The sequence below is a fragment of the Ursus americanus genome, chromosome 2 (assembly GCF_024610735.1).
Source record: "Ursus americanus isolate L20-20 chromosome 2, mUrsAme1.1.p, whole genome shotgun sequence".
In the NCBI taxonomy this organism is placed as follows: Eukaryota; Metazoa; Chordata; class Mammalia; order Carnivora; family Ursidae; genus Ursus; species Ursus americanus.
Window position 1 is genome coordinate 104,942,612 of NC_142128.1, and position 27,931 is coordinate 104,970,542.

General features: G+C 46.3%; 1 protein-coding gene across 2 annotated transcripts in view; it reads left to right on the forward strand.

Moving 5' to 3' along the window:
* Positions 1–608: 608 nt before the first annotated feature.
* The window catches only part of PLD5 (phospholipase D family member 5), a 365,515-nt gene continuing 338,192 nt past the window's right edge, over positions 609–27,931 (forward strand). Inside the window, exon 1 of one of the 2 annotated variants that reach the window (XM_045795973.2) lies at positions 609–951. In XM_045795973.2, the coding sequence (XP_045651929.1) occupies positions 763–951 (189 nt within the window). In that variant the 5' untranslated portion in view covers positions 609–762. The remainder of the gene's footprint in view (positions 952–27,931) is intronic. The other variant, XM_087859722.1, reaches the window with a different exon arrangement.

Below are 27,931 nucleotides of genomic sequence, written 5' to 3' on the forward strand. Positions count from 1 at the left end.
AGGTGGGAAGTTACAGAACTTTCAGAACAAGTAGCCGCGAGGCCGGGGCGAGGCGGGGTCGGGGGAGCGCGGCCCGCAGGGGGCGAGTGGGGGAAGGGCAGAGGTGGTGTCGAGAGCCTCCCCGGGGATCCAGCCTCGCGCCGGGCCAGCGGGAGGGAGGAGGCGCGGAGACCGCGCTCCCCCTCCAGCGGCTGCTCGCTTTCCAGTACAGACGCGAGCCGGAGAGGTGCAGCCCCGCGGGGAGGGGCCGGCTCGGCGTGGCGGGAGGGGCGGCGGCGGGCTCGCAGCCCTCGGCCCGCGGCGGGCGGCGCGGCTCCTCACTGCACCAACCTGCGGGCTCGGGCTGGCTGCGGGCCGCGGCCCCTCCCACCCGCACCCCACCCGCCGCCGCCGCCGCCGCCGCCGCCGCCACCCCGGGCCGGCCCAGTCCCAGCCGCTGCCGCAAGGAGCCGGCGTGCGGGGCGCCCGCTCCGACCGCAGCCGGCGGGGGCGTCGCGGCCAGCGCGCCGCGCCCCCGGCCCTCGGGCCTCCCCGGAGCCGGCTCCCCTCCCTCCCTCCCTGCGTCCCTCTCGCCCCCGCCCCTTTCTCCCACCTCCCCCACCCGCGACCTCGCCCTCCCTCCGCCCGCCGCGCTCCTCCCGCCCGGCCGCGCGCTCGGCTCCCCGCGCCCCCCGCGCCCGCTCGCTCCTCCTCCAGCCCCGGCCCGGCCTCCCGCGCGCCCTCCAGCCCGCTGCGCGCCGGCCGCCGCCTGGTCATGTCAGGATGGAGATCCGGCAGCACGAGTGGCTCTCGGCCTCCCCCCACGAGGGCTTCGAGCAGATGAGGCTCAAAAGCCGCCCCAAGGAGCCCTCGCCAAGCCTGACCCGAGTGGGCGCGAACTTCTACAGCAGCGTCAAGCAGCAGGACTACAGCGCCAGCGTCTGGCTCCGGAGGAAAGACAAGCTGGAGCACGTAAGAGCGGCGCGCTCCCCGGGGCCTCGGCCCGGCACCTGGTCCGGAGGTGGCCGGAGCGCGCGCGCGGGGCGGCGGGGTCGGGCGCGGGGACCCGGCAGGTGGCCCGACTCAGGGACGAGGGCGGCCGCGTCCTCCCTCCGACCCGGGGCCTCCGTTCCTGCACTTTCTGGCGGGGAAGGACCGGGCTGCGGGGAGGAGAGGGGAGGGGAGGTGCCTTTCCCGGCACCGCCTGGCCCCCCGCGCACTTCGACCTCCCCCACGGGCTTCTCTCAGGGTTCCTTTGCACCGCGTTCTTGGGGCGCCTTCCGGGGGGGAGCGAGAAGGGGAACTGCCACAGCGGGGCTCCGAGGAACGCGGCGTCGCGCGGTGGTGGGCTCTAGAGGGTCTAGACGGTCTTCGGGGCTGTGTCACTTCGTCCAGAAACTACCCATTAGCGAGTCCGCGACGGTGCCGCCGCCGCCGACCCGGCCTGGGTCCGCGCACGAGCCGGAGAGTTTTCTGCAGCCTGCCCTCTGGGATCAGCAGCTGGCCATCCTCTACTTGAGCCCAACTAGGGAGGGCTGTGCCTCGCGAGGAGAAAGGCGAAAGAGCGAGCGGACCGCCCTGCCCCCCAGGAACTGCCCCTCGGCGGGGGGAGCTGGCGAGCCGGGACCTCGGCTCCCCAGAGCGCGCGCTTCGCCGGAGGCGTTGCAGGCCCTGGCAATGAGCCCCCGGGGCTCGCCATTCTGGAAGGGAGAAGTCCCTCCAAAGACACGTTTAGTGGAGCCACAGTTTCCATCCTGACCCGTCAGCATGTCCTTAAACCAGATGTTAAAATGAAAGTAAGAGAATTATCTCAAGAGTGCCGCACAACTAGCTGGGGAGAGGATGCTGTTTCTTCCCGCGGAGCTGCATGATCCAAATTGAGTCTGTTAATGGAATGTGGAGGTTTCCTTGTATTTGGGTCACATCTCCAATTATGACAGAAAGATAAGGAGAACTTCGGAAACTCCCACATCTCTTACCGCCGCACACCGACCTCACTCCCATCTGTCCCCCACCCCGCCAAGAGCTTCTCTTCCTCCCCTGGGTTTTGCAGCAACAAGCTTCCCAGGAGGAAGCTTGCAAAGGAGTATTTCTCCCACAATCCGAAGGGAAGCTCTGTGCCTTTTTCTCTGAGGGCCTGATGAAGTCCCTTGAAAGCTCACGTTTAAAGCTTTCGAGATGGGAACAGGCTGTCTTGGGTGTCGAGAACCATTTCCTAGTATCAAAAGGATGTCTCAGATCCTTAAGACCATGCAAGTAACTGATTTCTAGGATGACAAGTTGTTTGAAAGGCAGCAGAATCCTCCTAAAAATGCAAGCTCTGGAATTAGCATAGGGACTGGTGGTTATTAGTTCACTGGGGGATGAAGAGCACATCCATGGAATTGGGCGCTTGAGGTTGGTATATGGTGTTAGTCCCAGGGGGATGGTCTAGTCTTAGAGCAGTGATAAAACGATCTCCGTTTCTGTTTCTCTGCATGTGTGTTCCTTTACATCTTGTGCTTTTAGCAGCTCTGTTCCTTTCTTCTCTTAGTGCAAACCAGTAGTGCACCCTTCCCTAGATCTCCCTGAGTCTGACACTGCACAGCTCATTATGTCATTGGGTCCTCACTTTTACGGTTCCACTGAGTCTCAAGGCATACCAGGGTGGGCCATGGCAGCCCCACCTTCCGGGTGAGGAAGGATGCTCAACCTCTCTCGGGGGTTATAGACCCAGGAAAGGAAAGGCTGCTTGTTTAAAAGCACGTGAGGACCTGTGCTTTCTTCTTCACTCAGATACTCCAAAAGAGAGCATTGCATTAAAAAAAAGGCACCTTATTTGTTATTTAAATCAACACAGCATTTTTGTTTGCTCTCTCAAACACATTTCACGGGTATTCTGTTTCTGATGGTTTTCTCTCTATCTGCTTTCAGTTAGAAAGGGGGCTTTGCTTCCAGTGAAATTTTTTTGGTGATATTCTCTTGATCCTGTGAAACATGTACGTTTTAAATGAAAAAAATAGTATTTATGAAAGTACAATGAAAAAACTAAATGAGCATAAAAATATAAATTTTATTTGAATTCAAGCTCGGGGTATTTATAATAGAGATCAGATGTTGGGGTACACTAGTTTCAGGTAGTTTGGTGTGAATTTCCGTGTAGATATTTGAAATTTAAAAACCCATAGCACATGTAACCTAGTGTACTTCTGCCATGCAAGGCATGAGAATGTAATGTCGACTTTATAACAGACAGCATGCTGAACATATGTGGCACCAGAGATTGGGATGAGTGACGTCATGAAATTCAAAGGTGATAAAGGCTGTATAGGGCAGTTAAAATAATCCCTTTGGTCCGTCTGACCAAATGGATGACCATCATTTTTTATGAGGTTAAGAAAGTGAATGAATGATTATGGTGGCGATCATATGCATGAAAACAGCCTGCGTTCTTTTGCTGGTTTTTAAAAAGCCAATCTAGTATTAAGGACCTAAATAAGTTATGGCTTCAGATGACACACATAGTCAGTCATCGCAGTGACGGAATTCCCTGGAAAGAAATGTGGCCGTGTGTGGACTCTGCCCGGACTTCAGAGGCATTGCCCAGTCTGAAAGTCAATAACACGACGTAAAGTGACAGCGAGGGAGTGTACTTCCACCCCCTTAGCTCAAAGTGAGGATCATTTATCTCTCCTTTCGGGCTTCAAGGCTGCAGGACTGATCCCCAGGCCGCACGAGTGAAAAGGGACCTGAATTGGTCAGGGATAGGAATGCTTACAGCCCATCTTTGAATCTGTTTCCTGTCATTTGTTGGTCAGTACTTAAGATGAATGCCCGCTAGAAATAAGTGCGTGTGAGGGAATTCTCGCGTCCTTCAGTCGTGACGAGAAGCTACAGAGGTGTGCACCATGAATCCGGCACTTTGAACTCCACTTGGAAATTTCAGGAAAAAGTGAAATTGCTGGCCATGCGTAGACCGTCTTATTAGCTACAGATCGTGATCTTGCTTCTTAGACTCTTTTCCTCCTTATTCTGCCTCATCCTGCCCATGGCTTCGGAAGGTAAACAACGGAGGTCTTGGTTTGGAAGGTTTGGTAAACGATCTGAGTCTTATGTTCTGTAGGACCCTCTGTTGCTTAAGGTGTAACGTAAAAGTGAAGGATTATGGTCTAGCAAAGCAAGAGGAACAGGGGGCCGTTCCGTCAACCCCCTGACCCTCCCCCTGTTTGGTCAGCCCTCCCTGGGGCTGGGTCACTTTAAGAGGAATCATGTAATGTGATTTGACTGTCATCCCACCGGACGTGGTAGCATCAGTGTTCCCCTGGGCTCACGGTGACATTATGCCCTATTGGCACTTTTTTTTTTTTTTGGTACAAAGGAGGAGAGCTGCAGAGGCTACTCGGCTCCGTCGCCTGGTTTTATGCCAGCCGTGTGTGTAGAAGTTTCCTGATGCCACTTACGGAGCTAGGGATGCCTTATTTTCCCTCCTGCTTACTCAATTAGCTCTTGTCAAAGTACGGTTAAGAGCGGGGCTCTGGTGAGACAGACCATCTCTAGTCGTCCTGTGATCTTAGTGATCTTAGGCAAAGGACTCAGAGTCACCAGGATGTACCTTCCCATTCCTCCTTAAAGGAGTCACAGGCTTGCTGGGATGATCCAGGGAGACAATCCTTGGGTTTGTTGCAGTGACAGTCCCGTAACACTGGGGGCTCAACACTGCAAGAGACTGTTTGACCTTACAGGTCTCACCTGTGCGGGCTGGCAGGCTCTCAGTCCGCTCAGACCGCGGGAACAGAAGACTGTAGGTTGAGTGGCTCATAAACCCCGAACGTGGCTTCCTCGCAGTTCTGGATGAGGAAGTCCAAGGTCAAAGCGCCAGCAGGCCGGGGGGCTAGTGAGGGGCGCTGCCTGTTTCCTCGGTGGCAATCTTTTTGCTCTTCCCCTCAGGGTAGCAAGGGGGAGGGAGCTCTCCGGAGACTGTTTAATAAGGCCAGTGTCCTGCTCATGAGGATTCCAGCTTCAGGACGTGATCACCTCCTAGAGACGCCACGGCAAATGCCAGCCTGCGGGGGTTGGTCCCAGCGCACGACGTCTGTATACACACAAACACACAGTCAGCAGCAGCAGGGCATTTTCCTCCTGTGAGTTGCCTGGCCTGCTGGGATCTCTGTCCCAATGCCTGTTGTCAAGGCAGCTAGAGGGAAGATGGTAAATCATGTAAAATCTCTCTGTGTTTCCACCCGGAAGGGAAACATCCATTTGACTCCTGGTTATTGGCCAAAGACACTTTCAAGGCCACGGCTTGCTTCCGAGGAGGGGAGGCAGGGGGAGCTGACCAAGACCCAGAAGAAAGGGAAAGAGGACATCCGTGACCAGCTTCTCAGGGTGACCACAACCCATAAAGCGCTCGGCACCGTGGGTGGCCGTATTACGTGCTCAACGCCCAGTACCTGTAGCTGTGGTCGTTCCTTCCGTGTTAGCTGGCCGTCTGGCTGAGCCCTTACGCTCCCGCCGGAGAGCTTCCAGATGTTACATTTGAGAACAGCCTTCCTGCATTATAGGCCTGGACCCGGAGTATGTGGGTCCTTTGGCCAGCAGGGCCAGCTCAGTACCCCGGGCCTGTCACGCTGCCTCTGCCTGGCTTCCAGTCTGTTCTCTGGGACCCTGATTGTGCCCTGCCTGGCCATTCTGAGCGTGGCGCTTCTTGTTCCCACTCTGGGCGGGCTCTGCTAGCCAGGACTGGCTCCTTGCCCCCGTCCCCAACCCCTGCTTTCCTTCCCAGCTCTGTGCTGGTGGAATTAAGTGGAGCGATGTTTCATTTACCTGCATGATGGCTCAGAGAGCCTATTTAAAATGGAAAGAGAAAGCAGAGGAGAGAATTTGTAAAGAGTGAAGGTAGAATCCTTAATGTCCACGCTTGCAGTGAACCTTAGTATCTTGCTTGGTTTAGGTGAGTGCGTCCCTTAAAAAGCTGTCTCCTCTAAGTGTGAGTACGCATCTGCTTAAATGAAGTTTTTGTTACTAGTGAATAGTAAACGCCAAGAGCGCACTTGCCTCCTGGACTAAATTATTCACACGATGAGCAAATAATAAATGGATTGGAGCAGACTTGGTCACAGTGGTCTAGGCTTGTATTATGTAACGCCATTTGTGCCCCACAGAACAAATCTGTGAAAGCTGTACACCCCACAGAGCAGATCGGTAAAGCACCACAGACAGTTCAACCTGAGGGAATGAATTTTTAAAGTGTTCCATTAAAAATCAAATGAACAAACAAGCAGAAAATATTCTTTTCTGTCTTTTTGTATTATTGTTCAATTTATGTGTGAAAGGATAATTTTAGTCTGGCAAATGTATAAGAACATTTACCAGGATTATGTCCTGTGATTTTAGATCGAACAAAACCAGGCCTGGGGCAGGATTCTGTCATCGGTCAAGGAATAGACATTTAGATGTCTCTGGAGTGTGTTCTAATGGACCTCCTGTTGTGTCCATTATCCAGGTAGCAAATATTAATTCCACTAATGGACTTCTCTCACCGTGGGTTGACATTTCAGTTTATTTTGAAGAACCTTTGATTCTTTGAATTCTGCTGGGTGTGGCTTATTGACTTATTTTGAGGTAATCGTCGTCTCTGACATATCATATGAAGTATATTTAATTTGAGAAGCTCAAGATGATTGGACTTAAGATTTCTCTTTCCTTCCTTCTTCCGTATAATAGCCATATACCAATTTCTGGCCAGTTTCTCTAGAAGTTTTTACCTCTCTTTGCAGACTTCTGATCAAGAATGTGATGGAGATTTTGTCATGTTTTCATACTGAATTGACTGGTAGAGGGCAAAGTCAGACAGAGTAGGCTCTTCGCTGAGACACCCGCCCAGGAATGTTGCTACGAGTGCATATACTGGGGACATGTAGAGTTACTGAATTGTCTAAGATTCACACCCACATAGATTGTGTTGCAAGAATTTAGAATGCAACATGAATGTTCAGGAATAGTTGAAATGCCAAAATGCGATTGTTAAGAGACAGACCTTTTTTTAAAAAACGAAAACAAAAACAAAGAAATACATTTTTACTTTTCTCACAAATAGAAAAACATGATCCCAGTTTCTAAATTCATAGATTAAGCCTTTAAGTGGAGCTTATGGGGAAAAGCAGTGAAGAACATGGCCCCTTCCCTAGGTGGAATTAATCACATCGGAAGATCTCACTGCTGTCTAACATATGGAGTAGGCCCAGGTTGGACTGCCTGACCTGGTATCGTGAGGCTGGATGTCATGGCCACTGGGTGATACACATGGTTCTTTATTCCCTAGAGCCGTGAGCCTTGTACTGTACTCTGACTTGAGCTGGGACCGTGCTCCTGCTTGTAAGCTCTTTGGTCCGCTCCAGCAAACCAGAAGGAGCTACCTTGAGAAGATGGGACTTGGCAACAGATATTTACTACGGGTGCCTTTTTTTAAAATACTGTATTTATTTATTTGAGAGCATGCTGGGGAGGGGTAGAGGAAGAGGGAGAGAGAGAATCTTAAGCAGACTCCGGGCGCAGAGCGGAGCCCAACTTGGGGCTCGATCTCACAACCCTGAGATCATGACCTGAGCCAAAACCAAGAATCAGAGGCTTAATCGACTGAGTTACCAAGGCGTCGCTTGCAGGTGCCTTTTATGTGAAGGACACTTTGTTAGGAGATTATGAGGACTTTCATGTAAGAAGCATTTACATGACATATACTGTGTTCCAAATGGTGGAAATATACAAAGACTAGAGTATATCTTATATACTTATATATAAGATATATATATATAAGATATAAACATCTTATATCTTAAGATGTTTAGGGCTTTATAAATACAGTTATAATATGATGACAGTGTTACGGATAATGCAGGAAAATGCAAAATAGCACAAGAACACTGCCTTTGAAGGACTTGTTCAGACAGGGATAAAATACAGTTAAAAATAAGTAATGTCATATATAATGATGATGTATTATAACACACTTGAATCTATTTCAGTAATGCAAAGTTGCTCTAAAATTTGGAAATCAGCTGATGTAATTTATCACATTAACAGAATGATAGAGTAAACCCAAGTGATTATCTCAACAGATGAAGAAAAAACATTTGATAAAAATCTATACCCAAGCTTGATAAAATTCTCAAGAAAGTGGAAATAAAAGGAAACTTTATTACTCTGATATAGGCTTTTTTTTTTTAAGAATCACAGTTAATGGTGAAATATTGAAAAATTATTTGCACAGATTGTGAGTGGGTTACAGATGTCCACTATCATGACTTCTATTCAGCATCATATGGGAGGTCATAGTCAATGCAAGAAAGCAAGAAAAAGAAATAAGGATTGAAAAGAAAGTAATAAAATCATTATTAGCAGATGACATGAGTATATACATTTTAAAATCCAAATAAGCCACTGATATACCTAATGAATTAATAATGTCCCTGGACTTTATCAACAGCCACTGCATACAAGGTCCATATGCAGAATCAAATAAAAAAAATATTATTCCAACATAAAACTAAAAATCTTTACCATTTACATTAGCATACAAATATCAGATACTTAAGGAAATAGGTAAGACCTCTTTTTATTTATTTATTTATTTATTTATTTATTTATTTATTTATTTTTTGAAGATTTTATTTATTTATTTGACAGAGACAGAGACAGCCAGCGAGAGAGGGAACACAAGCAGGGGGAGTGGGAGAGGAAGAAGCAGGCTCATAGCGAAAGAGCCTGATGTGGGGCTCAATCCCGTAACACCGGGATCACGCCCTGAGCCGAAGGCAGACGCTTAACCGCTGTGCCACCCAGGCGCCCCAAGACCTCTTTTTAATTCTCCCCAGATTGAGCCAGAGCACAGATACAATTCCAATTAAATCCCAACAAATTTGTGTGTGTGTATATGTGTTGAAAAGGATTCTAAAAATTATATGGAAATACAAATGGCCAAGAATAGCCCACATAATCTTGAGGAAGAAGAGCAAAGTGAGAACACTGCTTCCACATATCAAAACTTACTATAGATTAATTAAAGCAGTGTGGTATTGGTGCAGGGATAACAAGTAGATCAATGGACCGACTAGAGAATGCAGAACCAGACCTGTGTATGTACTTTATTATTGACAGGTACTTGATTTATGACAGAAGTGGCAGTCACAGAAGGGCAGTGGGAAAAAGATGGTCTTTTAAAAAATGGTCCTGGGTCAGTTGTACATCAGAATTAAAAATGGATCTTGATGTCTCTTTTATGCCGTATACCAAAATCAGTTTAGTGTAGGTAATAGATCTAAATTAGAAACTGAAACAAGGAGGCTTCTAGAAAATAATATAATAAAAAAAATCTTCATCAACTTGAACTAGGGAAAAAAATTCTTAAGCAATTTCAGTAGTCCCAATCTATGTTATTAATAAACCGGACTACAGTAAAATTAAGTAATTTTGACAGTAAAAGATTCCAGTAAGAGAATGAAAAGGCAAATCACAAAACAGGATATATTTCTAACACACACTCTGTGACGAAGAGTTTGTATCCAGAATATATAAAAAGCATCTACAAATCAATAGCAATAGACAGCCCTCCAAAAGTGAGTAAGACATTTAAATAAGAACTTCACAAGAATATAGCCAAGTCATCAGATGTATGATAAGGTGCTTGAGATCATCAGTCTTCAAGGAAGTAAACAGTTAAAATCATACATCATTATACAACCATAAGAATGGCTGAAATTAAAATGATTGACAATAACAGGTGTTGATTACAATGAGGAACAGCTGTAATTCTCATAACCTCTGGTAGGACTGTATACCTGTATATGCAATAATGTGACGACTCCTTCAGACACAGTGGTAAGTGGAGGGCACAGAGACTGTTTCTGCTTATGTGAAAAGATAGGCAAAGCTAAGTGATGAATATAGAAGTCAGAATTAGTGATTTACCTTGGCAGGTAATAGGGAGGCTCCTGGGGGGCCAATAGTGTTCTGTCTCTTTTTTTAGGATATGGTTGCAGAGTAACATTTATTGAACTATACACTGAAGATTTGTACACCCTTCTGTATATCGTTATTTCCATGATAGTTTATTTTTTTAAAAAAGTAAAATATATATATAGTGCCCTTCCCCTTGCTTCCTGCTTATTTCTGGCTGTTCGTCCTCAGACTGTGCTTCTCCTCTTCTGTTCTCTCTGGTCTGTAGACCTTGGGCCGTGATGCCCTCTGTCACTGCTGTGTTCACATGGCTGACTCATGCTTGTCACCTCCCTAGGACTGGCTTCCTGGGTCCTGAAGAGGTTGGGCTTCATTCTGCAAGCAAAGGGAAGATGTTTGAATTCAGCAAGTCCATGTTTCAGAAAATCTGCCGTGTTGAGGAATGAGAGCCTGGAATTGGGGAAACCAGCATTAGTCTCTCTTAGCGGGAGAGGTGGGAAGTAACAAAAGACTGTGGTAGAAGTAGAAAAATTGAGGAGGGAGAGATGCAAGCAATGTTGTGAAATAAGAGTTCATGGGACGTGATGCTTGGTTGAATGAGGAGCTCAAACAAGTGCTTCCATTCAGCAAACCTTTACTGAATGCCAGGGATGTCCCTGTCATTGTGGTTGGCACGGTGGGTACAAGCATGAGCAAGGAAAATCCCAAAAACTCCTTGAGAGTTGGAATTCTGCCCTGTTCATCATTGTGTCTTGGCCCCAGTTCGTTGTTACTATCTTGATCCGTATTATCAATATTATTATGATCATAATTCACAGACATTCCAGTCCTGCTCTCTGCAAGGAACTGAGCCCCCGGCTTGGAAGGTTCAAATGCACATGATTGGGCCTTTGGCCTCAGATTGCTTATGGTTTAGTCCTTCAGAACTCAGTTTAGGAGCACCTGGGTGGCTCAGTTGGTTAAGCATCCAACTCTTGGTGTTGACTCAAGTTGTGATCTCATGGGTCCTGGGATCGAGCCCTGCGTGGGTCTCTGCACTCAGCAGGGAGTCTGCTTGAAGATTCTCTCCCTCTGCCCCTCCCTGCCCCTCTCTCAAATAAGTAAATAAATCTTAAAAAGAACTCAACTTCAATGTGGTCGCCTCTAAACCTAAGTCCTTGCTAGGTGCCCCTCCTGGGTGCAGGCATTGTGGGTAGATGGCTGGTTTATAGCACTGAACACACTGTGGTTTTTGTTTTTGTTTTTTTAAATTACTGATTATATTTTGCCCTCAGTGGAAAGTTTGAGGACAATATCAGTGTCTTATTCATGACAGTGCACCTTAATACCCAACATGGTGCTTAATGGACATCCAGTATTTATTGACTATTGAAAAAGTAGAATGAATGAATGAATGAATGAATGAATGAATATATGCTTAGGGAGGCAGGATCTACACAGGTAAGTGAAGGCATGTGCTACTTGCCAGATAAATGCAACAGACATAAAATGCAACGAGAAGTCAGTGGAAACTGCTGACTACATGTCAGACGGAGAAGCTCATAGACAAGGCTGTCTCTGCTCCAGCCACAGGTTGAGCTCCGCTGGCTTTTTTTAAGACTGGAAAATGGCGCTTTCCCGGTCCCTTTATTGACTTCTTCCAATGTTGTTGTTTACAGTGGATTCTGGTTCGATTTTCGTTTCTGTGTATCTCAGTTTTAATGAGTCAAGAGGAGTATTAACGTTTGAATTTTCCCCAAGTAATTGGTCTGACTTGGTGCCTTCCCTAGATCTGCTGGTTCATTATTTAGCCTTCACTCTGCTCTGGCTGAGGGTGCTTGATCAGAGACTGCAGGACCCTCGGCAGCAGGGAGTGTGTCAAAACTGCCAAAGTCCCTTTAAGCACCTGCCAGTCTCGATCATTAAGAATCTCCACTATAACTTCCTGACTTGTCTGTTTCCAGACTGTTTTCATTTTCTGAGATCTTCCTGCTTTAATCCACGACACGTGCACACGTTGCTTAAAGCCTGTCCTATACGATTTCTAATACGTCTTTTTTTTTAAATAAACTTTTATTTTGGAATAACTGTGGATTTGTGAAAGTCACAAAGATAGTGAAGGCCTTTCCTGTACATGTGTCACCCAATTTCAGGTTTCCCTTACTGTTAAATTCCAGACTCCAGACTTCAACAGAATCGTACGTTTTTAAATCGTCCTGTTTGTGTCCCAGGATCCAATCCAAGATAACACAGTGCATTTAGTTGTTACGTGTCCTTTGTCAGCCGCTGGTCTGTGACAGTATCTCAGGCTTTCCTCATTTTTCATGACCTTGACAGTTTTTTTTTTTTTAGCTTTACTGAAGTATAATTGACTAATAAAATTGTAAGATATTTAAAGTGAACATTATGATAATTTGATATACATACATCCTGAAAGGATTTCCACCATCAGGTTAATGAAAACATCCAGTGCCTCACATGTTTATCTTTCTCTGTGGGTGTGAGAACATTTAAGTTCTGTCTTGGCAAATTTTAATTTTGTAACAGTGTTATTATCAGCTATAGTCACCATGTTATACATTAGATCCTCAGACCTTCTTCTTCTTATTGATGAAAGTTTGTACCCTTCCAGCCTCTCCCTGTTTGCCCCCCACCCCCAACCCCGTCAGGTGACCTCTTTTCTACTCCCTGTCACCATGAATTAGACTTTTTTTTTTTTTTTTTTTTTTTTTTTAAGATTTCACATAGAAAGTATTCGTCATTCTCTGTCTGGCTTTTTCATTTAGCATAATGCCTTCTGGGTCCATCCATGTGGTTACAAATGGCGGGATTTTCTTTTTTCTCATCACATCTCCTTTACCTGTTCATCCATTGATAGAAACTTAGGTCGTTTTGACATCTTGGCTCTTGTGAATAATGGTGCAGTGAACAGAGGAAGGCAGATATCTCTCTGGCATCCTGTATTCGTTTCCTTTGGATATATACCCAGAAGTGGGATTGCGGGGTCATAGGGTAGCTCTATTTTTAATTTTTTGAAGAAGCTCCATACTGTTTTCCACAGTGGCTGCATTGGTTACACTCCTGCCACCAGTGCACGACGTTCTGTTTTCTCTACATCCTTGCTGACACATGTTGTCTCTTGTCTTTTTGAAGATAGCCGTTCTCACAGGTGTGAGGTGGTATCTCAGTTGTGGTTTTGATTTACGTTTCCCTGATGATTAGTGATGTTGAGCAACTTTTCATGTATCTGTTGGCGCTTTAGTTGGATTTTTTTTTTAATTTTTAAATTTTTTTGCTGTTGAGTTGTATGAGTTCTTTATATATTTTGGATATTAACTCCTTATCAGATATGTGATTTGCAGACATTTTCTCCCCTGTGGTAGGTTGCCTTTTCATTGTTGATGGTTTCCTTTGCTGTGCAGAAGCTTTTTATTTTGATGTTGTCTACTTGTTTATTATTGTTTTTGTTGCATTTGTTTTGGGCGTCAAATCCAAGAAGCATTGCCAAGGCTGATGTCAAAGGCTTATCCTCTGTGTATTCTCCTAAGAACTTGGTTTCAGGTCTTAAATTCAAACCTTTACCCATGTTCAGTTGATTTTGTTTGTATGGTGTGAGATCAAGATTCAGTCTAATTCTTTCGCCTGTGGCTCTCCAGTTCTCCCAACACTGTTTATTGTAAGGAGTCTCCTTTCCTCACTGTGTATTCTTGACTCCTTTGTTGCAAATTAGTTGACCATTTTTGTATGGGTTTAATTTTTAGGTTCTCTCTTTTCTTCCACCAATCTCAGTGTCTGTTTTTATGCCAATAGAATATTGTTTTGATTACTGAATCTTTGTGATTTAGTTTGAGATTGGTAAGCATGATGCCTCCAACATTTTTCTTCTTTCTTAAGATTGCTTTGGCTATTCAGGGTCTTCTGTGGTTTCATACAAATTTTAGGATTATTTTTTTCTATTTCTGTGAAATTTTTCTATTTTTCTATTTCTGTGAAAAATGCCATTGGACTTTTGATAGTGATTGTATCAAATCTATAGATTGCTTTGGGTAATATGGGCATTATAACAATATTATTCTTCCAATCCATGAGCCTGGAATGTTTTTCCATTTATTTGTGTCTTCTGCAATTTCTTTCATCAACGTCTTGTAGTGTTCAGTATACAAATGTTTCATTTCCTTGGTTTTTTCCTGGGCATTTTGTTCTTTTTCATGCAGTTGCCAGTGGGATTTTTTCCTTAAGTTCTCTTTCTGGTAGCTTGTTGTTAGTATATAAAAATGGAACTGATTTTTGTATATTGACTTTGTATCCTGCTAATTTACTAAATTTGCTGATTAGTTCTAGCAGTTTTTTGGTGGAGTCTTTGAGGTTTTCTCTGTATAATATCATGTCATCTGCAAAGAGAGATTGCTTTATTTCTTCCTTTTTGATTTGAATTCCTATTATTTATTTTTCTACCCTAACTGCTCTTGTTAGGGCTTCCAGTACTGTGTTGAATAAAAGTGGTGAGAGTGGGCATCGTTATCTTCTTTCTTCCTGACCTTGGAGGGAGAACTTTCAGCTTTCACTATTGAGTATGATGTTAGCTGTGCTCTTGTCATTTATAGCTTTTATTATGTTGAGACTCGTTCTTCCTACACCCAATGTGTTCTGTTGCTGAATTCAGTTTGCTAACGATTTGTTGAGGATTTTTGCATCTGTGTTCATCTTAGATATTAGTATGTAAATTTCTTTTCTTGTAGTGTCCTTGTCTGATTTTGGTATTAGGGCAATGCTGGCCTCATATATTGAGTTTTGAAATGTCTTCTCCTCTTCTGTTTTTTGGAAGAGTTTGGGAAAGATCAATATTGATTCTTCTTTAAATGTTTGGTAGAATTCACCAGTGAAGCCATTGGGTCCTGGACTCCTATTTGTCAGGAGGTTTTTCATTACTGATTCAGTCTCCTTACTAATAATCAATCTGTTCAGCTTTTCTGTTTTTTCACAAGTCCATCTTGGTAGGTTGTATGTTTCTAGGATTATCCATTTCTAGTAGGTTGTCCAGTTGTTGGTACAGGTATCACTGCTGTTGAGAAGTTCTTGTTACTCCCTTCACTTTGACAAATGGCCTACGTTGGTGCTTGTTTTCGCTAACTGGAAGGAATTCCAACAGGAGTTTTGCTCCTGTTCACAAGAAGTGAACGCCTTCAACATGTATTTTGCATTGAGAAGCGTTCTTAGAGGCCGCGTGCACCCCAAGCTGTGAAAGTGGCGCCACCAAGCTCCTTCCCCAGGAACTGCACTCAGGCTCTCCCATTAAGCTGGTAGCTTTGAATGTGTCTGTGAGCATCTGTGATTTATCTTGATTTATTTTGTGCGCCATTAGCAAGATGGTATCAGAAAAGTGCAAGAGAGGTCAATTTTTGGGTCTGGAAATACTCAAAGATTTTTTTCATAGACATTAACGGCAATTGCTTCTTTATGCCATTTAGATTTATGAAAGATTTCGTAGGAACACTCTCCTTCTGGATATTGGGTGAGACGTGTAGAATTGTTCATAGTGGGCTCTTATGATCCTTTGTATATACATGGTATCACTTGTAAGTCTTCTGTTTCATTTCTAATTTTATTTATTTGAGTCCTCTCCCTCTTCTTCATGTCTATCAAGGTGTGACTAAAGGTTTATGTATTTTCTTATCGTTTGAAAAAAGCCGCTCTTTGTTTTATTGATCATTTCTGTTGTCTGAGTTTCTTTCATTTATTTCTGCCCTGATCTTTGTTATTTCCTTCCCTATACTAACTTTGGGTTCAGTTTATTCTTCTTTTTCTGGTTCCTTGAGGTGTAAAGTTAGGTTTCTTTATTGGAACTCTTTTTCGTTTCCTAATGTAAGTGTTTATGTCTTTGGACTTCCTGCCCAGAACTGTTTTTGCTGCCTCCCGTAAGCTTCATTATACTGCATTTCCATTTTCATTTGTCTATATTTTATTTCTCTTCTGATTTCTTTCTTTGACCCATTGTTTGTTCAGCAGCATGCTGTTTTGACTCCATATATTTGCGAATTTTCCAGTTTTCTTTTTGTAATTGGTTTCTAATTTCGTACCAATGAGGTTGGAGAAGGCGCTTTCGGATTTTGGTTTCCTTAAATGTAGTAAGACTGTTTTCGGTGGCCTAACACGTGATTTGTCCAAAGAATGTCCTGTGGGCACCTCAGAAGAATGTGTCTTCTGCTGACGTTGGATGGAATTGTGCACCGGCTTTTAAAGTATGCAGACACATCTTTCAGGGGGACCCGGAGATGCGCATTTCTGTCTGCTGTTTCTGGGTTGAGTTTTGGGGGGATAGCTGGTTAGGAGCTGTTTGCTACGGTGCTCTTAAACCTGTGAATGCAAACCCTGCTGGCTACCAGAGCCAGCAGTTCAAGAGGTGCGTCCTCTGGGCAGCGGCCACAGACATCGGGAGCCCAGCGTGAGTGCACAAGCTCCCCTGGGGGAGACAGTGGCCACCTGGAGCAGGACAGGAAGAATAGGAAGGTGGTGCCCACCAGCCTCCCGCGTGTGCAGACAGGATGTATGTTAAATTAGGTACCTGCCCCTCAGGCTGTACTTTTCAGATATGCAAATTGGTCTCTTTTGGGAAAGGCTGGAAAATAGGTATTTCTATCTGCTTCCTATGCTCTGAATCTCAGGGGTTGGGGGGAGAATGGCCATGGTAGGTCCTCATGGGCCGGTTAAGAACTCTTTCTTTGGGGGTGCCTGGGTGGCTCAGCCATTAAGCGTCTGCCTTCGGCTCAGGTCATGATCCCAGGGTCCTGGGGTGGAGCCCCGTGTCAGGGCTCCCTGCTCAGCCCTCTGCCTGTCCCTCTCCCCCTGCTTCCGCACTCTCTCTCTGTCAGATAAATAAATAAATAGATAATTTTTAAAAGAAGGAAAGAGAACTGATCTTTGTTTGCCGTAGCCTTGTGGGACGCAGGGACGCAGCCTCACTGGCCTTCCGAGCGAGGTGTTGGGGGGCCTGTCCCTCAGATGCGGTTATTGGGTGTTGGGGTCCAGACTTGCTCCTCAGGGGGAAGCTGGGAGTTGTGCGTCCCGTCCTCCTTGTGCAGGGCTGCGCTGCTGGGCGGTTTCATGGGGGTGTGTCTCCGCCTCTCCCACCATTTCGGTGGGAGTGTTTTCTCTTTTGCCCGATGTGTGGTGGGTGCTCAGCTCATTTCTGGATTTCCTTCGAAGGGAACGGTTCCACGTGTAGCTATAGATTTCGTATGTCTGAGGGGGAGGTGCGTTCCCAGAGCGCCTAGGTCACCGGCCTGGATCAGAACCGGGACCTTGACAGATTTAAAGAGGACTGATCAGGTGTTTTGTAGAATGTTCCTTACTTTGGGTGTGTCTGCCTGTTTTTCATGGTTAGACGGGTTATGGGTTTGGGGAAAGAGTATCACAGAGGTGAAGTTTTCATCACACGAAGACTCACATGTCGTCCACATTGCTTACTCTTTATCCTGGTCCCTTGGCTCAAGGAGAGTTGACCAGGTTTATTCACTGTGAAGTTATTGTTTTTCCTTTTCCACACATTAATTTGTAAGTTGAGCATTAAGTCTGAAATCCCCACACTCAACAACTCCTGGACCGGGGAGTAGCCAAATTTATTATGTGGCATTTTTCAGTTAGAAACATGTAACCCTTTGCCTCCCCCCCCCCCCGATTTATTGTTCAATCACTTATTTGTATCCGCAGAACTCTGGGATATTTATTTTACACTGTTGGCTTAATCCCATTCTATGTTATTTATTTTGTTCCCTAAATTATTTCCACGTGGGGAGCTGGGCGCTCCTTCAGGCTTCTCCTGTATCCCTGGGAAATGCCCTCATCCTCGGATGTGTGGAGCACTTCCTCACTCTGGGATGGTATGGAGGGCTCCCGGCTGGCTCGTCTGGTTTATTTGTTTGTATTTTTACCTCTTCCTAATAGAGTCTTCAAGGCCTTTTTTCATACGTGCAGTCAAAAAGATGTGTCATTTCCACGCTCAGAGGGTCCAATAAGAGAAATAGTAGTTTCCCATATCCAGTGAAGGTTCAGTACATGTATTTTGATAAAGGGGAACTTCTTCATTTGGACTTTTATGAAACTCCTGACATGCTTTAATGGTAACGGCAGCCCATTAGCTCTCGTTCAGGTGATGGAAAGAAGGCTACTAAGCAGTGGCAGGGCATGCCGCATGGTACCGTGATCGTGTGTCTTACCCAGAGAGAGTGTGTGAGCACTCACGCGGGCACCTCCTCGTGCCTGCGGTAACTCTCGTACTTTCCTTTTCTCCAGGGTTGGTGGTCTGTTTTTGGAGAATCTGGTTCTGGGTGTGAATGACTCCTTTCACGTTCCTTGTTCCTTGGTTCCCCATTTGGCATTATTTTCAGCCCCTTTTTTCATGTTAAGAGTCCCTGGCCCGTGTGTGGAAAAGGGAAGTCTTCCGTTGTCACACGTCATGCTTTTCTCTTTTCAGAGCCAAGACTGGCCTCTGAGATTTCAGATCCCCTGGGAAAACTCAGTTGGAAATTTTTCAGCCCCAGCTCACTTATCCCAAGAAAACATCCCCAAGCAGAACCGAGAGAAGATGGGTAAAAACAGAAGGACTTGGTAGGACAGGCATCAAAGGGCTTGGGGATAGAATGTTCCAGGGCACGCACACGTGCAGTGGGAAGAACACAGCTTTGTCTTGGGAGTCTCCCATCCCTGACTTCTGGCTGCTTGGTCCCCAGCCTACCCCGCCTGCACCCCTGCTGTCTCCAGCAAGCCCCCCAGTAGCACCAACCTCCTGCCTTTCTGACTTCCTCGTTAGACCGCAAAGGTAGCATACTGGGTGCTTATTCCTAATGAAATCCCTGCAAACCAGAAAAATGAAATTAATTGTAGGATGGTTATAGCTTTGCTTACTGTAGGAACTACCAAAAAAATGGAGTAAAGATGAGAGAATTTTCAGGGTTTTGCTATAAGGGGCTTGTGAAAAGAGTGTCTCACTGTCACTCTTTTTTTTAAACAAAAACAGAGACGAATGGGGAGCCCATATACGCTCTGAGTGCACAGGAAGAAGAAGGAAAAGCAGATACCCAAGGCCATACTGAGGAACATCAGCCGTGGGCAGCATCCAGGGAGCCTTTAGAAGAGACAGGTCCTTGCCCTCCTTGACTTCATACAGTTGCCTTTCCCGTTCGAATAACTTTCTTCTACTTGCACACATCACTTTACTTGATTTTTATATTGGGTTTAGAATATTGTTGTTCAAATTGACCCTTGAACAACATGGATTTGAGGTCTGTGGACTTACTTCTATGTGGGTTTTTTCCAATAAATACAATACAGAAATGTATTTTCTCCTCCTGATGATTTTCTAAATAACTTATCTTTTCCCAAGTTTCTCTTTTTTGAAGAATTCAGTGTCTATGACACACATACATACGAACTATGTTACTCAACCGTTGATGTCGTCAGTAGGCTCCTGGCCAGCAGTACGCTAGGGGTAGTTCTGTTTTGGGGGAGATGAAAATTGTGCATGGATTTTCGACTGCGCAGGGGTCGGTGCCCCTAACACCTGCGTTGTTCAAGGGTCAGCCGTAACTCTCGCAGGGTTGGTATGGAGCTCCTGGAGGGAAGCTTGTGTGCTGGGTAAAATACGACTGTAGAGGGTATTCAGGCACCAAGACTTGCAGGTCCACATGAGCTACTCTGGACGGAGAAAATAGTCACTTCAGTCTCTTACCGCTTTCCTATCTTTAAATGGCAGAAAGGACGATGTGCTTCTGGAATGCACAGAGCACAGTGGAAAGCTTGCTAGTGTGACAGATTTTAAAGTCTCTGGGTTTCTGATACAGCTCTGTACCCTTCTGACACGGCTCCGTGTTTTCACTTGCTCGCAGAAGAAAAGGTTGGGACAATGGCCATATATTTCTTTTTTTCCCCCCATATATGTCTTTTGCTTGCAGGCCTGATATTGGTGACAAACTATTTGGATAAAATTGCTGATCAGCAATAAAATATGGATTTAAAAAATTCTTTATTGATAAAGTCACCAAAAAGGAAAGTTTTATAGCTTTCATGACTCCTCATATCCGGGCATTACGTGTAATTCCCACCAAAATAGGCCAGTACCTCGCCTCGCATCTATTCGGACTCTTGCTTGTCTGTTTCCACACTAAACCACGAGAAGATAAATTGGCTTTAGGAAGAAACTGGTGGGTGGTTGTGCTAATAATCCAGAAAGACACTTCCTCTTCGGCATGAGCGGTGGGCTTCTAATTACGTCGTGAACTGTATTGCTTTAGCAAAGGACTTATTTGCAGGAGGAGACTTAATATCTGTGTAATTCCGAGACCGGCTGTCCTGAGTGGGATGCTAGGTGGGCGGAGTTTTCATTGCGTTAGCGTTTATTTCTCTGCCTCAGGGTGGTTATCCGTGTGGTCTAGACATCCGCACGGATGAGTCAGCATCTCGTTCTCTGAGGCAGGGGGACACTCACTCGAGCACAGAGGGGCTTCCTGGTGCGGAACCTTCCAGAGAAGAGTGGAGGGTCCCAGCAAAGCCACCGTGGAAGGTGGGGGGCTGGGTGGCCCGCTAGCCCCCGTGACTTCCACACAATTACCCAACTCTGATTTGTGCCTCAGAAGTGTCCAAGTTACTAGATTAAATGAAATTTTAGAGTCACTTGTAACAAGTTTAGACCGAACACATTAAATCCCTTAAATGTCAAAGGCCTGCTCTTCTTACAGCTTTTCTTCATCAGGAACAAAATTTTGAGTTTTAAGACATGTTGTGATGGGGGTCAAAAGAATTTCTAGACACCAGCTGTGCTACACATGGCTCCTCTTCAGCGGGGGCCACAGTGAACGCCAGAGGTGGACTCTGAGGTCTACAAAATGGTGCCCTTGCCGAGGGTACTGCTTCCCGCTGCCCCCAGAACTGCCGGGGTTGCCTCCACCCCTGGCATCATGCCCATCGCTTCTGAGCTCCTGAGGATGGGGGCCCCCACGGAGGTCACCTTTGCTCCCGTGCTGCTGCTTTGCTGCCGTCAGAGAACCTTCCAGAAGCTGAGGCTGGTGCTGGCTCTGAGGCTGCCGGCATTGCCATAACAAAGGGACCTCCCTCCTTGATGCTGGACTGTGCGGAGCACGAAAGCCACTCTGTTAAATTGGGCAGAATCTCTTCCTCCCCACATCGTGCTCCATGCTCACCCCTGGTTTCAAAGGAGTACTGCCTTCTGCTTCCAAAACCTTTGAGATTTTCTGTGGAAAATCAACTTGGTGCCCCCCCCCCCCCCCAGGACTCTACTACTTGACAAGGGAAGAGCCTTAAGCCGGAGCTGAGGGGCCAGGAATGTGTCTTTCTCACGTTTGCCCCTTTTCCTCCAGGGCCTGCAGCATATCCTGATTTCTTATTCCCTCTTTGGGGATGAGTTCCTTCCCGGGAAGCTCACTGGTCCTCTCTCTTCGGCCCTAGTCCTTCCTGGGAATGTACCCCCGAAGCCCCTCATGCTCTGTGGGCAAGTTTGTCTGCCTCCTTGGGGTTGAATCTTTGTGGGTGATGATGCGGAGGGCTCAGGAAAGTGAGAGATCACAAAGTCACATTGTCCTCACGCCCTGGGTTTTCCAGAGAAGAGCAGAGAGCACCTCATGCAGACTTAAGGTCCCCATACAGTGTGGTGGACAGGGTCATTACCTTGCCAAAGGGAAGCACCGGACCCCCAGAGAGTCTTCCTAGAGTTAAGATGCTCTGTGTAAGCGCTTGGCCCTATTAGTCGTTTAGCAGGGCATTCCGACGAGCTCCAGAAACGGTAACAGCCTTTCTCATCAGCTCTTGAGAAGAAAATGGGAGCTTTCGTATTGTCTCCAGCACAGGCTGCAGATTTGTGTTCCGCTCACTGTTTTTTATTAAAGCCTCTTTTCATTTTCGACTCCTACACTTGGGTTTGTGCTGCTTTGATTGTGGCGTCACTCTGCTCAGAGCTGCTGGTGAGAAAGGTAACGATTTCTCAGCAGGCTGGTTGGTGTCGATGTGATGACACCTGCACCCACCTGCCCTTCATCTGGAGCTCGATGATGCGGCGTGCAGTTTGCAGCTCAGATGGTGGGTCCGGGGTCCCCCTTTCTCTGGTGCATCGTATGGAAACACAAGATCCCCAGACATGATGCTCCAGAATCTTCCGTGATGTCTGTGGAATGCAGTAAAACCCTAAATGTATGAAGAAAATGTGCCCTTCGTAGCCTCCCTTAGAAATGCGTCCTCCTCTAATGAAACCTCATTACAAGTAAACCCATTTCCCCATCATTCTGTCCTTCTCAGGCCAGAATAAAAAGTCTTAACTCACTCAATAGGGTTTTTTTTTTTTTAAGGGCAAATAGCTTCAAAACATCTGTTTACTTTCATATTAAATGTCTTCGAAATTTTAGGTCCTATGTACTACTCTGTATTTCAGCAGAGTTACGATTTATAAGACAATTTTTTAAAATCAGAATTAGGAAAACTAGTTTTTTAAAAAAGTCCATATGAAGAATTAAAGCAAAAGGAAAATCGTGTTTCACCTTGCAGAGGGAAGCACCTTTGCCCCAAGTATCCGAATGGGCTTTTCGGAGATAAAGATCTCTGAAGTGGAAAACAGTGAACATAGGTGCTAAGATGTAAACTGAAGCGGCAACCTTGCTTGGGGGAGGAGCTGAGAATTTATCTTTAGATGCCACTATGAGGCCGTGCGTTTGTGGACGGCAGCGGTGAGGGAAAGGGCGCACCATGCGGTGATTGCCCAGCGATTCAAGACCCCGTTTGCCTCGTTCGAAAGTGAGCCGAAGCCCTTTGTTGCTCTGTTCTAGAGCAGTGAGCCCGAGGGCGCCCCGCGGATCGCAGAGCCCGGAGCTCTGCTTCTCATGCATGTTGGAGTTTAATAGGCTCTTGAGTGAGGCTCGTGAACACCCATGTTTGCCCATTTTTTAACCAAGAGAAGCCCCCCAAATAAATACACTGGAGACACGCCAGCTAGCTGCTCTTGAGAGAACTCAAGGGCTGGGGGTGTCGTTGACAGTACGTTTTCGAGAGGCAGCTAAGCATGCACTTTTTCTTTAAATAGGTTGGATCTTCCTCTCCTCCCCACATCGGCGTATTTAACTTCTCTTTACCCAGTATCTGAAAGGGCTACATGAAATTAGCACCTTTAGTTCTCTTTTATGGGAGAAGGAGTGGCAAGCAGGTAACACGTTTAGAAACAACACAAAGCGAGAAAACGCTTGTGTCGTCTGTCGTGTGTGTTATGTGGTTGCTTATGGTGGAGTCAGCCTTACGTAAGACAGGATGTCTTAGTGATTTATTATCATCCATAAGCAGTCGGAAACAGTTTGCCTCATATGGACACATTGAGCCACTCAGTAATCTGATTAGGGTCCCCAGCCTCTGTCACCTTTTGAGCTCTCCACCTCCAGCTTCAGGCTTCGGTCTTAGGCTGTAAAATGCCATCAACAATAGTCCAGGCATCCCGTCCTCCTATATTCAGAAGCCAGAAGGGAGCCCTTGTCCACATGTCCCTTTTCAAGAGCAGTGAAACATTTCTCGAAAGCTCTTTCCCTGTTAGACGTCCCAACGTGTCTCATTGGCAGGAGGGTTCCACGGGGCTGTTCCTGAACCACTCGCTGGGAGGCTCCCCCTCCTGAGGCTGGGTGAACGGAAGCACGTGCCTGTACTTTCCACCTCTACTCAGACCTGGGAGCCTCTTCTGAATAAGGTGGAGTAGGAGCGGGAGTGGTTCCTACCACCCAGCCCTTTATCCTGCTTCTTCTGTACCTACTTCTCCCCCTTCAGTGTGTTTGCAGAAGCCAGAAGATAGCGTGTGCACACGCACGTGCACACACCCACAAACACACTTACATGTGACTGCCGTGGTTCATTTATATTTCCCTGAGACTTACGTAATTAAGAAGTGAAAGAAGGGTTACCTTATACTTCCCGGTGTTGTGTGTTCTGTGACACTTGAATTATTTGAAAATCAGCAGTCTTGGTAACTGCACTGCGAATAGTCTCTGATGATGTAGTTCTCGTCTGTTGCGATTCTGCGTAACCAGGTCTCTGCTAAAAACAGGGCTTCCATGAATTCCTGGAAGTGTGTGCTTGGATGTCAAGTACATGGGGGCTGTCGTCAGGAGACGAGTCCTGGCTCACTCAGTGTCGGCTCTCTTGGGTAGCTTCCTAGACAGCGGCCACCAACTCTATAAACCCAGCAGCCAGCAAGAGTTAGGAGGGAACGCTGACATTATGTTTTGTATATGTTACATTTGACGTTCTTGTGAAGATGGAGATGTCTGTCAGAGAGTTCGATTGATGTCGGAGATACAGGGGGACGTCTGGGCTGGAGACCGACTCGGGTGGAGGGGGCAGCTAAACTCATGGGTGTAGACGAGGCTAACAAGTCAACTACACATTAGCATCTTAGACTGTTCCCAGATTTCTATCCTGCCCCTCGCTTTATAGGAGATTTTTCAAGTTAATACATATTTTTGTTAAGTTTTTATTATCAGTATTATTTTCTAAGTAGGTTCCACGCCCACCCCGGCATGAAGCCCAATGCAGGGCTTGAACTCAAGACCCTGAGTTCAAGACCTGAACGGAGATCAAGAGTCAGACACTCAAAACCCCAAAGTTAATACATCTTAATTGTGGATTGAACAGATAGGAATCAAGAAAGTAAATCTCTTTGATGTCTTTTCTTAGCTATTTTCTGCATTCAACAGCTCAAAAAAATTAAGTGCTGGTAGGATTTTTCCTTGCTTTATTTCTCAGCCTTTCCTATTTATAAATTCCAACCAGAGGTTGGTCCCAAGACAAATGCAAATGGATTTGCCTCTTATTCTTTTTCTTTATTGACATGGATGATGAAGAATTTACGGTGTTTGTATCAATGCAGCGGGCAGATACCTGCCCCAGAGTAGACAGTGCTACAAATATGGCAGAGCTAAGGAGGGAAGAGGAGGAAGGTCGTATGAAAAGCAGTGGGGTTTATAATAATTAGGTTATTATATTTCCGCTAGGGCACAGAGAAGCGTGCAGTGTATGCTCAGACATAATCTGGTCCAACTGCTTGGCCTTGCGCTCCTTTGTTGGTTTGAGATTTCTCAGAGAGCTGGCAGGTGGGAGAGAGTTTTGGAGGTACAGACATGCTATGGTGTAGGTTTGGGTCCCTTCGTGAGTGATTTCTTCAGTTCTCGTGTGATTCTGCTGCTGCTGTAGTGAGGGGAAATCTCAGTTCATTGTGGAGAGTGTTAAACAACTGTGTCCCACTGAGTCTCCCCTATGGGAAGACAGAGAGACCCAGAGATACACACACCCCTAGCCTTGTCTTCCATGAACAGTACTAACACGGAACTTCTCCTTTTTACGTAAGTGTACTTAGCTTAAAAGACGTTAGCTGACTTAAAGACATTAAATAATTCTATGGATGGTATGTCGATAGGCTCCCAGTCACTGACCCTGACCTCCCATCTTTCCTTTCGATCCTGTGAAGCCCTGACATTTAGTCATTCTGGACATGACTTGCCAGTTGGGGATTCCACAGTAACTCTTTCCTGAATGGAGCCTAGCTGGTAGACTATCCTCCTTCTTCATAGTCGACCTCTTCCTCCCTCCTTCCCTCCTTCCTTCCCTCCTTCCCTCCTTCCCTCCCTTCTTTCTTTCTTTCTTTCTTTCTTTCTTTCTTTCTTTCTTTCTTTCTTTCTTCTTTCAGATTTATTTATTTATTTGGTGGGGAGTAGGGAGAGGGGGAAAGAATCTTCAGGCAGACTCTCTGCTGAGTGCAGAGCTCAATGACACTGAGATCATGACCTGAACCAAAATCAAGAGTCGGATGCTTAACTGACTGAGCCACCCAGATGCCCCGTGGTCGACCTCTTTCTAACCCACCTTGCCACTGACCACATTGTAGTGTGTCCCCTCAGCCTTGGCCGTCTCCAGCTCCTCTGCTCATTATTCTCTACTTCCCTCCCAGAACTTACGCTCCAGACTCACACACATGGCAAAGTCCTGCCATGGTGCCTTTGTCTCCGACTGCACCAACCCTCACAGCTCTGTTACATCTATGAATTTGTAGTACCAAGTGAGAGCATAGGTTTCTTGATGACAGGGATGTACTTTGTACTTGTTGATGACTGCTGTGCTTAACACAGTGCTGGACAATTGATTATGAGAAATGAATGTTAACTTGTCGACCAGATAAACTCTGCATTTTCCAAACACTGGTCTTGCATGTAGAAGCGCCTCCAAATAGATGAGTTTTGTTTTTTAATATGGTGGTTTATAAACGTGGCCACAAACTCTTTGCCTCCATGCCTTGAACCAGGGTAGGTTTGTGATTGCTTTGACCAACACACCATGGAAAAGTTAGACCATGTGACTTCCAAGACTTGGTCATCAAAGGCCTACAGCTTCTAGAACAAGATTCTTGAGGCTCAGAGCCCCAGTCTAAGAAGTGTGAGTTTTGACACTGCCATACTGTAAGGATGCCCAAGCCACATGTAGGAACGGCAGTGGACTGTCCCAGCCCAGGTTCTGGACACGTTGAGCGAAAAGGCCTCTGGGTGGTTCTCATCTTTAGCCTTTCAGTTCTTCCCAAGTTGAGGCCCCAGATATACGTAAGCAGGGCCATGCCACACCTGCTGTGCCCTGTGTACATTCCTGAGCCACGGAATCCACGAGCATCGGCAAGGGCTGTGGCTGTATGCATGGAGTGTTGGGGTGGTTTTAGATAACTGGAACATTTCCTTGTGAGGAGGCCACAGGTCTTCACTGGTCATCCCTGCATAGCTCGTCTTACTGCCGATTACATGACACTAAAATAAGTAAAAAAACAAACACGAAGCAAAGAAACCAGATTATAAAGTAAGAAAAGATGAAGATCTTAAAAGGAAAAAAGAGATGAAAGTGGCAGAAAGAGAAGGGTCTGTCTACCTGTGAGGTCACATAGCTGAGGCTATGTGGGTAAACCGACTCTAAAGCCACAGGGGAGCTAGATGAAGGCTCAGGTACATGATCAGCATAGCTCTTCCTTGTTAGAGTTGCTCCCAAATTCTTCGAAACAGCAAGTCTACTTGATGAAGCCCTGGCGGCCGTCGTGCGCTGTTGTATTTCTTGGCCGTCTCCCAGGGGAGCCTTAGGAGGGCGGGTGTCCTCTGTGAGTCATGTGCCTGCTGCCCCAGTACCTGGCATGGGTCTGGCACATGGAACGCGGGGATTCTCGGTGTGGCTCTTGTATGAATACGTAAATGCACAAAGACATGAAAGAAAGCGAAGAGTTCTGTCTGTTGAGCCCGTCCTCCATGCCAGGTGCGTGCTGGGGCCCTTCTGTATGTTATTGCAGTGAATTCCTGCAGCAGGGATGTGAGGGAGGAATGGAGTTTTTTCTCAAGACCGGGACGCAGACGCCGAGAGAGGCCGAGGAACCAGGCTCCTGGGAACTGAGATTCAAATGCAGGGGAGTCTCTATTTTATTGTGTCCCACCTCCCTCTCCCCTTATCCCCCAAAGGATGTGGCCCAGAAATAAAGATGGTTTACAGGAGGGTGAAGGTCTTTTCCAGAATGTGCTTTGGACCTAGAGGTCATTTTCTCCTTTAGTAGCGAAAACATCAGAGAGAATGAGGTCCATCTGGACTTCTGTAAGCTATGAGTATATTATTGCTCATTTTTAAGATAGGGAGACAACGTTTGTTAAGACTGCCTGGTGCAATTGAAAGAACTTTGGATTTTGTGGAATTGGTGGGTCTGGGTTTTAGTCCCCGTCCAGTTTCCTCCCCTGTGACACCTGTATGCATTGGAGATGGTTTTGGCTGCATGGGACAGAGGTCCCACTTGGTGGTTAGGAAGGTAAAACTGCATTTCTCTCTCACACACCAGGGAGCGTGGACGGAGGCAGCTCGTGGGCTTGTGCAAAGCCGCATAGCCTCGTGTGCCCAGGCCCCTTCCAGCCTCTGCTCCGCCTTCCATCCCAGATGGCCCCTCTTCTTAGAGTCCAAGGGGGAGCATTCATGTTCACACCCATGTTCACACCCACTTCCC